This window comes from Pseudophryne corroboree, chromosome 12, assembly GCF_028390025.1.
Source record: "Pseudophryne corroboree isolate aPseCor3 chromosome 12, aPseCor3.hap2, whole genome shotgun sequence".
Lineage (NCBI taxonomy): Eukaryota > Metazoa > Chordata > Amphibia > Anura > Myobatrachidae > Pseudophryne > Pseudophryne corroboree.
This window is the reverse complement of record NC_086455.1, coordinates 50,437,865-50,452,482: the sequence shown is the minus strand read 5'-3', so window position 1 is coordinate 50,452,482 and position 14,618 is coordinate 50,437,865. Positions and strand designations below refer to the sequence as shown.

The window sequence follows — 14,618 nt, the reverse complement described above, 5'->3', positions numbered from 1 at the left end:
GATACGCACACTTGTTTTGAAGTTGTATGCCTTTAAAGCTGCAATTTTTTTCCTTTTTTTTATTTTTTACGAAAAACTTGCTATTTACATTTTTTAAATTGAACTTGCAGCTCACCTAACTGAGCTAGAGAGTTGGGCAAGGTCTCATTTTAAACATCTTTTTGGGGATTTCATATGATATATAAACACAGCAGTATTTTTCCATAAAAATTTAAATTAATTTAAAAATCTAAATTTTATTCTCCCCAAAAGCCAATTTTAATTTATTTATTTGAAAAAAAAAAAAAATCACCTCAGAAATTGTTTATACTGTCGTTATTAAATGGCCAAAGTGTTATATTGGGATCATGATGGGATCACATGCTGCAAGAGCTTTCAATTTTGAGTGATTCATGAAAATTGTATTTATAAATCAACAAACAATATTTTATATATATATATCTCTAGAAGTATCTATATATCTTGTCATTTCTAAGAACCTACTCCGTGCTGATACAGAGAAAAGCTACACCTACTGGAAATACCCCGTTAAACTAGGTACAATGGTGCAAATACAAATAAATGGAATGATCGCAAGGGAGCTAAATAAAATCTGGTATGTCCAAGACTCAACTCATCATTAGTCGGTCCCCATTATATAAAAAATATTTTTTTATTCATAAAATAGACAGTGAATGTGTACGGTTTCAAATAGTCTATGACATAGGTACATATAAATGTTCTCAGTTCGTGCAACAGTTCATATTGACTTTATTCCATTAGAACCATAACAATTTCTGACAAATATTCTTCTCTGAAGTATAACGAGATCACTGTTAAAAACCAACGCGTTTCGTCCTCAGGGGTTAACAATTAGAATCCAGCATAAAGAGTATTCATCATAGAAAATTCAGATAGAGTATTATGAAGGTGTCAGATAACAGATGACCATATGGAAAATCAGTGAGACTTCATCGGGAAAAAAACAACACATACAAATAAAGCAATGCAGGTTGCGGTAATGGCGCGTCTCTGCAAATCCGACACTTACTACAGAATATATATATATATATATATATATATATATACACATACACACATATATACCTATGAGCTATTGGTGGCTTAAGCTGCTCCCAAATATCTACTTTAGGGGGCGATTCAAATGTTTTCCCCTACGGCTGTCACTAAGGGACGCACACTGGAGCAATTCAAATGTTGCTCTGTTCGGGAACCCATTATACATTTCTACTTGTAGCCAGCCAAGGTGGTGAGGAGAGATGAATTCTGTAGATTGGGTGCACTAACCAGAATTTACACTGGTTTAGACGCGTATATATCCATTTGGGCGCCCTATCGGAGCAACAATTACTTTGGCAGCCTGTTAAAACAAATGAATCACCCGCTTACACTGACACTCCATCTGCCTCCTCTTTGAAGGAGTATAAATGACCCATTTTCTGCAAGCAACCAAGCTGTAGGTGAAGTTGGTAGATCTAGACCAGTGAACTCCCAGCAACCCCTATTTTATACAAGGTGCATGTGCACCAGTAATTAAAGGTACACTCCTGTACAGATTCTCTGTCTACAATAAGCACAAGCATCAAGGCTTTGCCCTTCCTCTAACAAGCTGGGAATACTCACACATCAGTAACAGAAGATGGGATGTTCTCTTCCACCCACTTCAAATCCTCCTCCTGCCAAAGACAAAAGGAATGAACTATGAGAATATTTCTACAAATTATTTATTCAAAGTAAAGTATACTCACATATCAAGGGCTATTGCATTCATTTTGGAATAATAATTTTTTTGTATTCTTATCTGCAAATGTTTTTCTGCTGCCTTATGTTAGTGTCACACGGGTACTTTGTACGCTAGTGCCTTACCAGCTATTTAAGCTCCAGCAATCCTAGTGCTCACTAGTTCCTGTGATGACAGGGTAATGTGCAGGAAGAACACACTTCCACTATCACATGGGTGAGATTAAGCTGCATTCAACATTTTCTAGCTAGAAAAGCTGTAACAGTCAGAGCACTCATGTGATATCACCCTTATTGCTCAGGCTTCTCGGAGGGTTTTGTAGAAAAATGCAATTTTGTTGCATAAAAACACAAAATTGGAATAAATTTATAATAACACAATATTAATAATACCTCTTTCACACCAGCAGCTTTGAACACGGGTTATTGGCACATGAGCGCACATAACCCGTGTTCCTGTGCGGTGTGAAAGGTACCAGGGGCAATATACTGGGTTGAGCAACCCAGTATTTCAACCCTGCTAGCGAGCAGGGTTGAACTGGTATTCAACCCGGCTCGCTGTGCGGTGTGAATGGGAGCCGGGTCACTGTGACCCATTTCCCGTTCACAGTGTGTGGATGGGTGGAGCTTGGAGATCATGTGATCTCCCAGCACTGCTCACGCTGCGTCACCAACCCGGGTTGCAGCCTGCGGTGTGAAAGGAGTATTCAGGCGGGTAACAATGTATACTCACAGCTTTGGTGGCTTTAGAATTTCCATTTGTTTCTGGCTTGGAACTTCTCATTTTCATTCCCTCTGTGGAAAAACGTATAGAAATAAGACCTTTAGTTTATTTATTTATTACCAGTTATTTATATAGCGCACACATATTCCGCAGCACTTTACAGAGAATATTTGGCCATTCACATCAGTCCCTGCCCCAATGGAGTTTACAATCTGTATCCCTATCACACGTAGACGCACACACATTCACGCTAGGGTTAATTTTGTTGGGAGACAATTAATCTACCAGTATATTTTTGGATCGTGGGCGGAAACCCACACAAGTACAGGGAGAATATACAAACTCTACACGGGTAGGAGACCAAGGTGGGGATCAAACCCATGACATCAGTGCTGTGAGGCAGTAATGCTAACCATTACACCATCCGTACTGCCCAATGACCTTTCTTTCGGTTATGTGTACCTACTTCTACCCATATGGCATATGACGTGGGTTGTGGTCACAGATCAGAATGAGAAATATTGCACAACAGGAGTAATTTTAGGACTGATGACACCATAAAAACGCACAAGTCTTCTTTATTCCTCTTGAATTCTCCTTATGCAACCATTACATTTTGTAGTCTATGGGGACTATTGAATTAAATAGGATGTAGGGGTAATGCAGATGACATGCTGTTTGGACAGCATATAAAAGACATCAACTGCAACCTTCAGTTAGCCGCAGTAGATTACTGTGGGCAAATTTATACCCCAGGGCTATCCAATTAGCTCAAAGCTGGCAAGCATTGGTTTTTTTTTTCCCCACCTACCTCAGCGGCTCAAAAAAAAAATCCCAGATAACTCAGGGGTTTATGGGCACCACAACTGCATTAATGCAAAAATCTGTAATTTTTTCCGGATTCTGTGCATTAACGCCAGTTAACCTTCATTAACACATTAAGTGTAACTGGCGTTAAGAAGGTGATCAGAAGAAGTCGGTAGTCTAACTTAATAACCTCGGGCGTTAAAGCATTAGGCTACCACCCCGAATTTACCACGGGTAATTGTATCTCCCCTTTACCTTGCACCCTTGAACGGTTAGCGTAAGATAACTTTTCTGACATATGCTTAAAACTAGAGATGAGCAGGTTCAGTTTTACTCAGGTCTCAAAACGGCATCTTATTGGCTCACGGATGTCACGTGTTTTGGATAGCCAATAAGAAAAATTCGTAAAACCGAACTTTAACCGAGTAAATCCGAAAATGCTAATCTCTACTTAAAACCCCTGAAGTCAGAGGGCTTGTTAGTCCCTGCTTTCATGGTCTGTATTCATACTGAAAATCAAGATGAAGTGAGCTTTTACCCTTCTGCTCCGGGATACGGTCATTAGGTCGACACCACTTAGGTCGACCGCTATTGGTCGACATGCATTAGGTTGACAGGGTCACTAGGTCGACAGTTCAAAAGGTCGACATGAGTTTTTCAAATTTTTCTTCAATTTTTGAACTTTTTCATACTTTATGATCCACGTGGACTACAATTGGGAACCTGTGCTGAGCGCAGCGGGGCACCTTGCCCGAAGTATGGCGAGGGGACACGCTGTACTAATTGGGGTTCCCAGTCACTTTACGAAGAAAACACCACCAAAAAAAAGTAAAAACCCCTCATGTCGACCTTTTGACCTGTCAACCTAGCACATGTCGACCTAATGCATGTTGACCAATAGTGGTCGAGCGAATGACTGTCGACCTAAGTTGTGTCGACCCATACCCTCTGCTCCACTGAAGGTTTCTGTCCTCCCCAAGCTCACTTCAGAAGACCTTTGTTATGGTTTGCCAAGTATACTGTCCTAGTCTAACTTTCCACCATAGGTGCATAGTATTTCTGGGAGATGTGAGCACTGCACATCTCCCAAACCTCAAGCTGGAACATGCGCTTTTACAGAACACGTAATTGACCGTTAAGAATTCAATGTGCACGAGGCTCCTCTAGTAAACAGAAGCTGAATGCACAAACAGATGTACAGAGATGCATAAGACACCAATCCATTCTTCCTTAACCAATCTCACAGGAGCCTGAATACTCTGTTATGCTGCAAGTGTCTAACTCTCAGATCGTTACTGCCTGCTTACCTCCATGTCATATGCAGACCTCACTAACAGCCAGATAAGCAATAAGATGCTGTAGCTCAGGCCTGGCCAACCTGTGGCTCTCCAACTGTTGTGATACTACAAGTCCCAGCATGCCCTGCCACAGTTTTAGCATTCCCTAATAACAAAACTGTGACAGGGCATGCTGGGATTTGTAGGTTCACAACAGCCGGAGAGTCACAGGTTGGCCAGGCCTGCTGTAGCTTATTTTAGTATCTTGCAAATAATTCCAATAGCTGATTTTAGTGTTTGTGACACTCAAATCAGTGCATAATTATGACTAGTCATTGATCGTAACATCATCATCGAGAGAAAAAATAAGAATTTACTTACCGATAATTCTATTTCTCATAGTCCGTAGTGGATGCTGGGACTCCGTCAGGACCATGGGGAATAGCGGGCTCCGCAGGAGACAGGGCACATCTAAATAAAGCTTTTAGGATCACATGGTGCGTACTGGCTCCTCCCCCTATGACCCTCCTCCAAGCCTCAGTTAGGTACTGTGCCCGGACGAGCGTACACAATAAGGAAGGATCTTGAATCCCGGGTAAGACTCATACCAGCCACACCAATCACACCGTACAACTTGTGATCTGAACCCAGTTAACAGTATGATAACAAAAAACGAAGTAGCCTCTGAAAAGATGGCTCACAACAATAGTAATAACCCGATCTTTGTAACAATAACTATGTACAAGTATTGCAGACAATCCGCACTTGGGATGGGCGCCCAGCATCCACTACGGACTATGAGAAATAGAATAATCGGTAAGTAAATTCTTATTTTCTCTAACGTCCTAGTGGATGCTGGGACTCCGTCAGGACCATGGGGATTATACCAAAGCTCCCAAACGGGCGGGAGAGTGCGGATGACTCTGCAGCACCGAATGAGAGAACTCCAGGTCCTCCTTAGCCAGAGTATCAAATTTGTAAAATTTTACAAACGTGTTCTCCCCTGACCACGTAGCTGCTCGGCAAAGTTGTAATGCCGAGACCCCTCGGGCAGCCGCCCAAGATGAGCCCACTTTCCTTGTGGAGTGGGCCTTTACAGATTTAGGCTGTGGCAGGCCTGCCACAGAATGTGCAAGTTGGATTGTGCTACAGATCCAACGTGCAATCGTCTGTTTAGACGCAGGAGCACCCATCTTGTTGGGTGCATACAATATAAACAACGAGTCAGATTTTCTGACTCCAGCTGTCCTTGAAATATATATTTTTAATGCTCTGACAACGTCCAGTAACTTGGAGTCCTCCAAGTCGCTAGTAGCCGCAGGCACCACAATAGGCTGGTTCAAGTGAAAAGCCGAAACCACCTTAGGGAGAAAATGAGGACGTGTCCGCAGTTCTGCCCTGTCCGAATGGAAAATCAGATATGGGCTTTTGTATGATAAAGCCGCCAACTCTGAAACTCTCCTGGCTGAAGCCAGGGCCAATAGCATGGTTACCTTCCATGTAAGGTATTTTAAATCTACCGATTTTAGAGGCTCAAACCAATGAGATTTGAGAAAATTCAAAACTACGTTCAAATCCCACGGTGCCACTGGAGGCACTATTGGGGGTTGTATATGTAGTACACCTTTGACAAAAGTTTGTACTTCAGGCACTGATGCCAATTCCTTCTGGAAGAAGATTGATAAGGCCGAAATTTGAACTTTAATGGACCCCAATTTTAGGCCCATAGACAATCCTGCTTGCAGGAAATGTAAGAAACGACCCAATTGAAATTCTTCCGTTGGAGCCTTCTTGGCCTCACACCACGCAACATATTTCCGCCAAATGCGGTGATAATGTTGTACAGTCACTTCCTTTCTAGCCTTAATCAAGGTAGGAATAACTTCCTCTGGAATGCCCTTTTCTTTTAGAATCCGGCGTTCAACCGCCATGCCGTCAAACGCAGACGCGGTAAGTCTTGGAACATACAAGGTCCCTGCTGAAGCAGATCCCTTCTTAGAGGTAGAGGCCACGGATCCTCCGTGAGCATCTCTTGAAGTTCCGGATACCAAGTTCTTCTTGGCCAGTCCGGAGCCACCAGTATTGTTCTTACTCCTCTTTTCCGTATAATTCTCAGTACCTTTGGTATGAGAGGCAGAGGAGGGAACACATACACTGACTGGTACACCCACGGTGTTACCAGAGCGTCCACAGCTATTGCCTGAGGGTCTCTTGACCTGGCGCAATATCTGTCCAATTTTTTGTTGAGGCGAGACGCCATCATGTCCACCTTTGGTTTTTCCCAACGGTTCACAATCATGTGGAAAACTTCTGGATGAAGTCCCCACTCTCCCGGGTGAAGGTCGTGTCTGCTGAGGAAGTCTGCTTCCCAGTTGTCCACTCCCGGGATGAACACTGCTGACAGTGCTATGACATGATTCTCCGCCCAGCGCAGAATCCTTGCAGCTTCTGTCATTGCTCTTCTGCTTCTCGTGCCGCCTTGTCGGTTTACGTGGGCGACTGCCGTGATGTTGTCCGACTGGATCAACACCGGCTGACCCTGAAGCAGCGATTTTGCCAGGCTTAGAGCATTGTAGATCGCTCTTAGCTCCAGTATATTTATGTGAAGGGACGTCTCCAGGTTTGACCACACGCCCTGGAAGTTTCTTCCCTGTGTGACTGCTCCCCAGCCTCGTAGGCTGGCATCCGTAGTCACCAGGACCCAGTCCTGTATGCCGAATCTGCGGCCCTCTAACCGATGGGCACTCTGCAACCACCACAGGAGAGACAACCTTGTTCTTGGTGACAGTGTTATCCGCTGATGCATGTGCAGATGCGATCCGGACCATTTGTCCAGCAGATCCCACTGAAATGTCCGTGCATGGAATCTGCCGAATGGAATCGCTTCGTAAGAAGCCACCATCTTTCCCAGGACTCTTGTGCATTGATGTACTGACACAGTTCCTGGTTTTAGGAGGTTCCTGACAAGTTCGGATAACTCCCTGGCTTTCTCCTCCGGGAGAAACACCTTTTTCTGAACCGTGTCCAGAATCATTCCCAGGAACAGTAGACGAGTTGTCGGGGTCAATTGAGATTTTGGAAGATTCAGAATCCACCCGTGTTGCTGAAGCACTACCTGGGTTAGTGCTACACCGACTTCCAGCTGTTCTCTGGACTTTGCCCTTATCAGGAGATCGTCCAAGTAAGGGATAATTAATACGCCTTTTCTTCGTAGAAGAACCATCATTTCGGTCATTACCTTGGTAAAGACCCGAGGGGCCGTGGACAAACCAAACGGCAGCGTTTGAAACTGATAATGACAGTCTTGTATCACGAACCTGAGATACCCTTGGTGTGAGGGGTAAATTGGGACATAGGAACAATGACAGACCGCATCTACCAGGAAGGGTCTGTCATAACACACAACAAATCATCGAAAAGGAAACTGTCAGAACCAGACGAGGATGCAGGGGAGGACAAAAAAGGCAGACACGGGCCGTGACTAACACTGACAAGAAAGGACAAGGGATTTTCAACCTTAGTAACGTCATCTTAGACACTCACCAAGTTAGTGCCCTGGATAAGGGAATCAAATTTGCACCAACTAGATCACTCAATAAATTTGAAACCTACATGGACATCCAAAAATTCACCCGCAAACTGACACTCAAGAAATTTTTTCATAAGACACCGATACCGCAACATAAACCCACCAGCAATGACCCATTTGTACATACCAGTTTAAAACCCAAATCACAGTTCTATCCCAGCTACATGACGGGCAACCACATAGCCACATTTACCAGCATGGTGGAAAAGGACATCATGAAACTAGATAGACAGAATCCCAGGCCCAGACAATTGAACATGACCAATAAGGAAAGGAGAGCCATCTCTGATCTAAGTAAAAATACTGATATAATAATAAAGCCAGCTGATAAGGGAGGGGGGATAGTACTTCTCAATAAAGCGGACTACATGGAGGAGGCCAATAGGATCCTTAATGACACTAACACCTATAAGAAACTTAAAGGAGACCCCACAACCTTGTTCAAACAACAATTACAAACTCTACTCAAAAGAGGGACTAGACATAGGCATTCTATCCACACAGGAACACACTTACCTGGATACACAACATCCCATAATACCGGTATTTTATTACTTACCAAAAATTCATAAACATCCTACCAAACCACCAGGTAGACCTATTATTTCCGGCATAGGTTCCATCAGTTCCAATCTATCACAGTACATTGACACTTTCCTGCAGCCGTATGTTAAACAGCAAAAATCGTACCTCAAAGATACCACGGACATCCTACAGAAACTGCAATCTATTTCATGGGAAGACAATTATTGGCTAGCTACAAGCGATGTAACATCCTTGTACTCAGTTATAGATCACACACAGGGACGACGTAGCATACAACATTTCCTAGACAACGACCCAGACATGAAGATAGAACAGCGGGAATTCATTCTAGGAGGAATAGACTACATACTGACTCACAACTATGTCTGGTTCGATAACGATTTCTTTCTGCAAACCACAGGGACCGCCATGGGGACGAGATTTGCGCCAAGTTACGCAAACCTCTTTATGAGTAAATGGGAAGACGACATCATATGGTCAGACCCAGACCTTGGCGCAAATCTCGTCCTCTGGACCAGGTATATAGATGATGTCTTTTTCATCTGGAAAGGGGACGAACAATCACTTAAGAGCTTTCTATCACATCTCAACAACAATGACCGCAATCTGCAATTCACCTCACATTACAGTCAAGAAAAGGTGGAATTTCTAGATCTCAATATCTTTGTAAAGGAAGGGACGTTGCACACCAACACATTCAATAAAGCAGTTGATGTAAATAGCTTTATACTAGCCTCAAGTGGACATCATCCTACCTGGCTCAACGGTATCCCGATGGGCCAGTTTAAAAGACTTAGACGCAACTGCTCTAGGCTAAATGATTACGACACACAGGGACACACCCTGAGTGAAAGATTCAAAGAGAAAAATTATCACCCTGACTTGGTAAAAAGGGCCTTTGACACAGTTCGAGCAAATGATCGCTCAACACTTTTGGACTACAAGGACAAATCTGCACAAAAAAATATGACTGAAGGACCTATATTCATCACACAATATTCTGACCAGGCACATAAAGTCAAGAAGATCCTCAAAAAACACTGGCCAATTTTACTACAAGATGACACCTTGGCAGAGATACTACCACAGAATCCTAAGGTAGTATACAAAAAAGCTCCAGACATTAAACAAAAACTTATACATAGCTGCATTCCTCCGACAAACACCACACAGACTACCATTGATGGCTCACATAGCAAAGGAGGGTTTTTCCATTGCGGGACATGTGTAGGTTGTAAGGTAACCAATTCCAGGAGTACTACACCAACATATAGCATAATATCTGAGGCGAATACACATGAGTATAAGATAAGGAATAGGTTGACATGCCACAGCAAGGGCATTATATACATCCTCCAATGCCCATGTGTTAAACAATACGTAGGAAGAACAATACGACCACTGAAAGTCAGAATTGGGGAACACGTACGCAACATTAGGAAAGGCACAGAAGACCACCCATTATCCCAACATTTCAAAGAGTTTCACAACTCAAACCCTGCTCTACTTAAGTTCACTGGTGTAAAAGAGGTCAAAAAGAACTGGAGAGGAGGTGATTACATCTCCAGAATCAATAAGGAAGAACTGTGCATGATGATTAATTTAGGGACACTGGCCCCCAAAGGGCTCAACATTGACAACGAAATTAGGTCTGTCATATGCAAATGAAGACATATCCCATTTCAAGTCAATTCAACAGCAGCTACATTCACTATTCTATGACATTCTCACATCAAAGTAGTGACAGGCATTGGTTAATGCTGTAGAGGGTTAATCATTATTCTCATGCTTTTGAACATAGCCTCAAAATATCCCAAGGTTCATTATTTTGAGTATTAACACCATTCTGCAAGATTGATTCATATAACTGCTATATTGTAACTTTATATGTATCCTTTTCACTACGGATATATTTTTCCATTATTTTCCTTTTTTCAATACTGGGCACACTCTAAAGCACTGTGATGACGTCACATCCTCCCATAAACTTTGATTGACAAGCTGTGAGCCAATCACAAAGCCAGACGATACTGGGCACACTCTAAAGCACTGTGATGATGTCACATCCTCCCATAAACTTTGATTGACAAGCTGTGAGCCAATCACAAAGCCAGATAATACTGGGCACACTCTAAAGCACTGTGATGATGTCACATCCTCCCATAAACTTCGATTGACAAGCTGTGAGCCAATCACAAAGCCAGATAATACTGGGCACACTCTAAAGCACTGTGATGATGTCACATCCTCCCATAAACTTCGATTGACAAGCTGTGAGCCAATCACAAAGCCAGATCAGAGGACCAATGGGAATTGATCCCACCCTATCAGGACACCTTAAATTCCTGCAACCTAAACACACAAATGACTCCCAGAGGAAGACCCTAACAGGTCGAAACGCGTTGGAGCTACCCATCTATACTACATTGGACTGAGGACGAATATTCACTACAAAGAAGGACAGTACTGCTAATCCTTTCCGCAAACCATCCGGTCACGTGATCCGGAGTTCCGGAAGCAACCGGTTGCCAGGCGACGGAAGAAGCCCGAGACAGAGGAGAGTGGAAGGCGGAGGGGAAGGGAGAAGGTAAGTCCCTGTAGGAGGAGGAGAGGCGCGGCCAGCCGCTCGGAGAGCCCCGGCCGGGTCCACTTCGCCTCTGTGACAGGCGCAAACCCAGGTCAGCGGCCCCACAGAGCGGGCCTGATTCGGGCGCTCTACTGTGGGACGTGCTGCAGGAGGAATAGCGCCAGTCCAGGGTCCTTATTCTCCACTCTAACCAAAGCATACACTACCGCTGTCAACTGTTCATCACTTCACAAGAGAATCCTTCACTTCAGAGCACAGATTAGCGGGACGCCGCTGTCTGTATAGACTTGTAAACCGTTTGGACTTTAGTACATATTATCATTAATATTTTTTTGTGGCATTTTTCTTTTTCTTTTTTTCGACTTTACAAAGATTACAGCATTTGTTCTTTCAATTGAACCTTGCACTTCAGAATTTAAGCTCAAACCAGGAGCGTGCCCCAATCACTGATTGACTTTTAAACCGAATTTATACCTGTTGGGAAAGAAAGTATCTCAGCATCTTAGAATAAACAACCTTAAGTATATTACCTGCTTTTTCATTATTGATTTTAGCTTCACTTTATAACCGTATCACTCACCACTACAAATAGGGTTTGAGCGCTGGTTCCCTGTGGTTTTATCCACATCTGTATACTTACCATTTAAGGGGGGGTGGGACACCCCTCATTACCAGCAGCACAGCCCGCCTCAGATTAACACCTCAGTGCGCAGAGAACCCATTTCTGTAAATTGGGACATGCAGATAAGCATCCTTTATGTCCAGGGACACCATGAAGTCCCCTTCTTCCAGATTCGCTATCACTGCTCTGAGTGACTCCATCTTGAACTTGAATTTCTGTATGTACAGGTTCAAGGATTTCAGGTTTAGAATAGGTCTTACCGAACCGTCCGGCTTCGGTACCACAAATAGTGTGGAATAATACCCCTTTTCCTGTTGTAGGAGGGGTACCTTGACTATCACCTGCTGAGAATACAGCTTGTGAATGGCTTCCAAAACCGACGTCCTTTCTGAGGGAGACGTTGGTAAAGCAGACTTTAGGAACCGGCGAGGGGGAGACCTTTCGAACTCCAACATGTAACCCTGAGATATTATCTGCAGGATCCACGGGTCCACTTGTGAGCGAGCCCACTGATTGCTGAAAATCTTGAGTCGACCCCCCACCGCTCCTGAGTCCGCTTGTAAAGCCCCAGCGTCATGCTGATGGCTTTGTAGAACCCGGGGCGGGCTTCTGGTCCTGGGCAGGGGCTGCTTGCTGCCCTCTCTTACCCTTTCCTCTGCCTCGCGGCAGATAAGACTGTCCTTTTGGTCGCTTGTTTTTATAGGAGCGAAAGGACTGCGGCTGAAAAGACGGTGTCTTTTTCTGTTGGGAGGGGGTCTGAGGTAAAAAAGTGGATTTGCCGGCAGTTGCCGTGGCCACCAGGTCCGAAAGACCGACCCCATATAATTCCTCTCCTTTATATGGCAATACTTCCATATGCCTTTTGGAATCCGCATCACCTGACCACTGTCGCGTCCATAAACTTCTTCTGGCAGATATGGACATCGCGCTTACTCTTGATGCTAGAGTACAAATATCCCTCTGAGCATCTCGCATATAAAGAAAAGCATCCTTTAATTGCTCTAGAGTCAATAAAATACTGTCCCTGTCCAGGGTATCAATATTTTCAGTCAGAGAATCCAACCACACTACCCCAGCACTGCACATCCAGGCTGAGGCTACTGCCGGTCGCAGTATAACACCAGTATGTGTGTATATACTCTTCAGTGTAGTTTCCAGCCTCCTATCTGCTGGATCCTTGAGGGCGGCCGTATCAGGAGACGGCAACGCCACTTGCTTTGATAAACGTGTGAGCGCCTTATCCACCCTAGGGGGTGTTTCCCAGCGCGCCCTAACCTCTGGTGGGAAAGGGTATAATGCCAATAACTTCTTGGAAATTAGCAGTTTTCTATCTGGGTTAACCCACGCTTCGTCACACACGTCATTCAATTCCTCTGATTCTGGAAAAGCTACAGGTAGTTTTTTCACCCCCCACATAATACCCCTTTTTGAGGTACCAGCAGTATCAGAGATCTGCAAAGCCTCCTTCATTGCCGTGATCATATAAAGTGTGGCCCTATTGGAAAATACGTTTGTTTCTTCACCGTCGACACTAGATTCATCTGTGTCGGTACCCGTGTCGACTGACTGAGGTAAGGGACGTTTTACAGCCCCTGACGGTGTCTGAGACGCCTGAGCCGGTACTAACTGGTTTTCCGGCCGTCTCATTTCGTCAACTGACTTTTGTAATGTGCTAACATTATCACGTAATTCCATAACTAAAGCCATCCATTCCGGTGTCGACTCCCTAGGGGGTGACATCACCATTACCGGCAATTGCTCTGCCTCCACACCAACATCGTCCTCATACATGTCGACACACACGTACCGACACACAGCAGCCACACAGGGAATGCTCTAATCGAAGACAGGACCCTCTTAGCCCTTTGGGGAGACAGAGGGAGAGTTTGCCAGCACACACCAAAAGCGCTATAAATGTATATAAACAACCCTAGAAGGTGTTGTTTTTGATATAAGCGCTTTTAATATATCAATATCGCCAAATTATGCCCCCCTTCTCTTTGTTACCCTGTTTCTGTAGTGCAGTGCAGGGGAGAGTCCTGGGAGCCTTCCTCACCAGCGGAGCTGAGCAGGAAAATGGCGCTGAGTGCTGAGGAGAATAAGCTCCGCCCCTTTTTCGGCGGGCTTTTCTCCCGGGTTTTAAGAAAACTGGCCTGGGTTAAATACATACATATAGCCTTAATGGCTATATGTGATGTATTTATTTTGCCACTAAAGGTATTTAATATTGCTGCCCAGGGCGCCCCCAGCAGCGCCCTGCACCCTCCGTGACTGAATCAGTGAGACGTGTAGCAACAATGGCGCACAGCTGCAGTGCTGTGCGCTACCTTCATGAAGACTGAGGAGTCTTCTGCCGCCTGCTTTCCGGACCTCCGTCTTCAGCGTCTGTAAGGGGGATCGGCGGCGCGGCTCCGGGACGAACCCCAGGAGGACCTGTGTTCCGACTCCCTCTGGAGCTAAGTGTCCAGTAGCCTAAGACTCCAATCCATCCTGCACGCAGGTGAGTTGGAAATCTCTCCCCTAAGTCCCTCGATGCAGTGATCCTGTTGCCAGCAGGATTCACTGAGATTTAAACCTAAAAAAACTTTTTCTAAGCAGCTCTTTAGGAGAGCCACCTAGATTGCACCCTTCTCGGACGGGCACAAAAACCTAACTGAGGCTTGGAGGAGGGTCATAGGGGGAGGAGCCAGTACGCACCATGTGATCCTAAAAGCTTTATTTAGATG

General features: G+C 44.5%; 1 protein-coding gene across 6 annotated transcripts in view; it reads right to left on the bottom strand.

Moving 5' to 3' along the window:
• The window catches only part of TMEM87A (transmembrane protein 87A), a 94,419-nt gene that overhangs the window by 10,847 nt on the left and 68,954 nt on the right, over window positions 1–14,618 (bottom strand). For all 6 annotated transcript variants that reach the window (XM_063947494.1, XM_063947492.1, XM_063947493.1 and 3 more), the window contains 2 exons: window positions 2,474–2,535; window positions 1,624–1,676 (listed from right to left, as the gene is read on the bottom strand). In XM_063947494.1, the coding sequence (XP_063803564.1) occupies window positions 1,624–1,676; window positions 2,474–2,535 (115 nt within the window). The remainder of the gene's footprint in view (window positions 1–1,623; window positions 1,677–2,473; window positions 2,536–14,618) is intronic.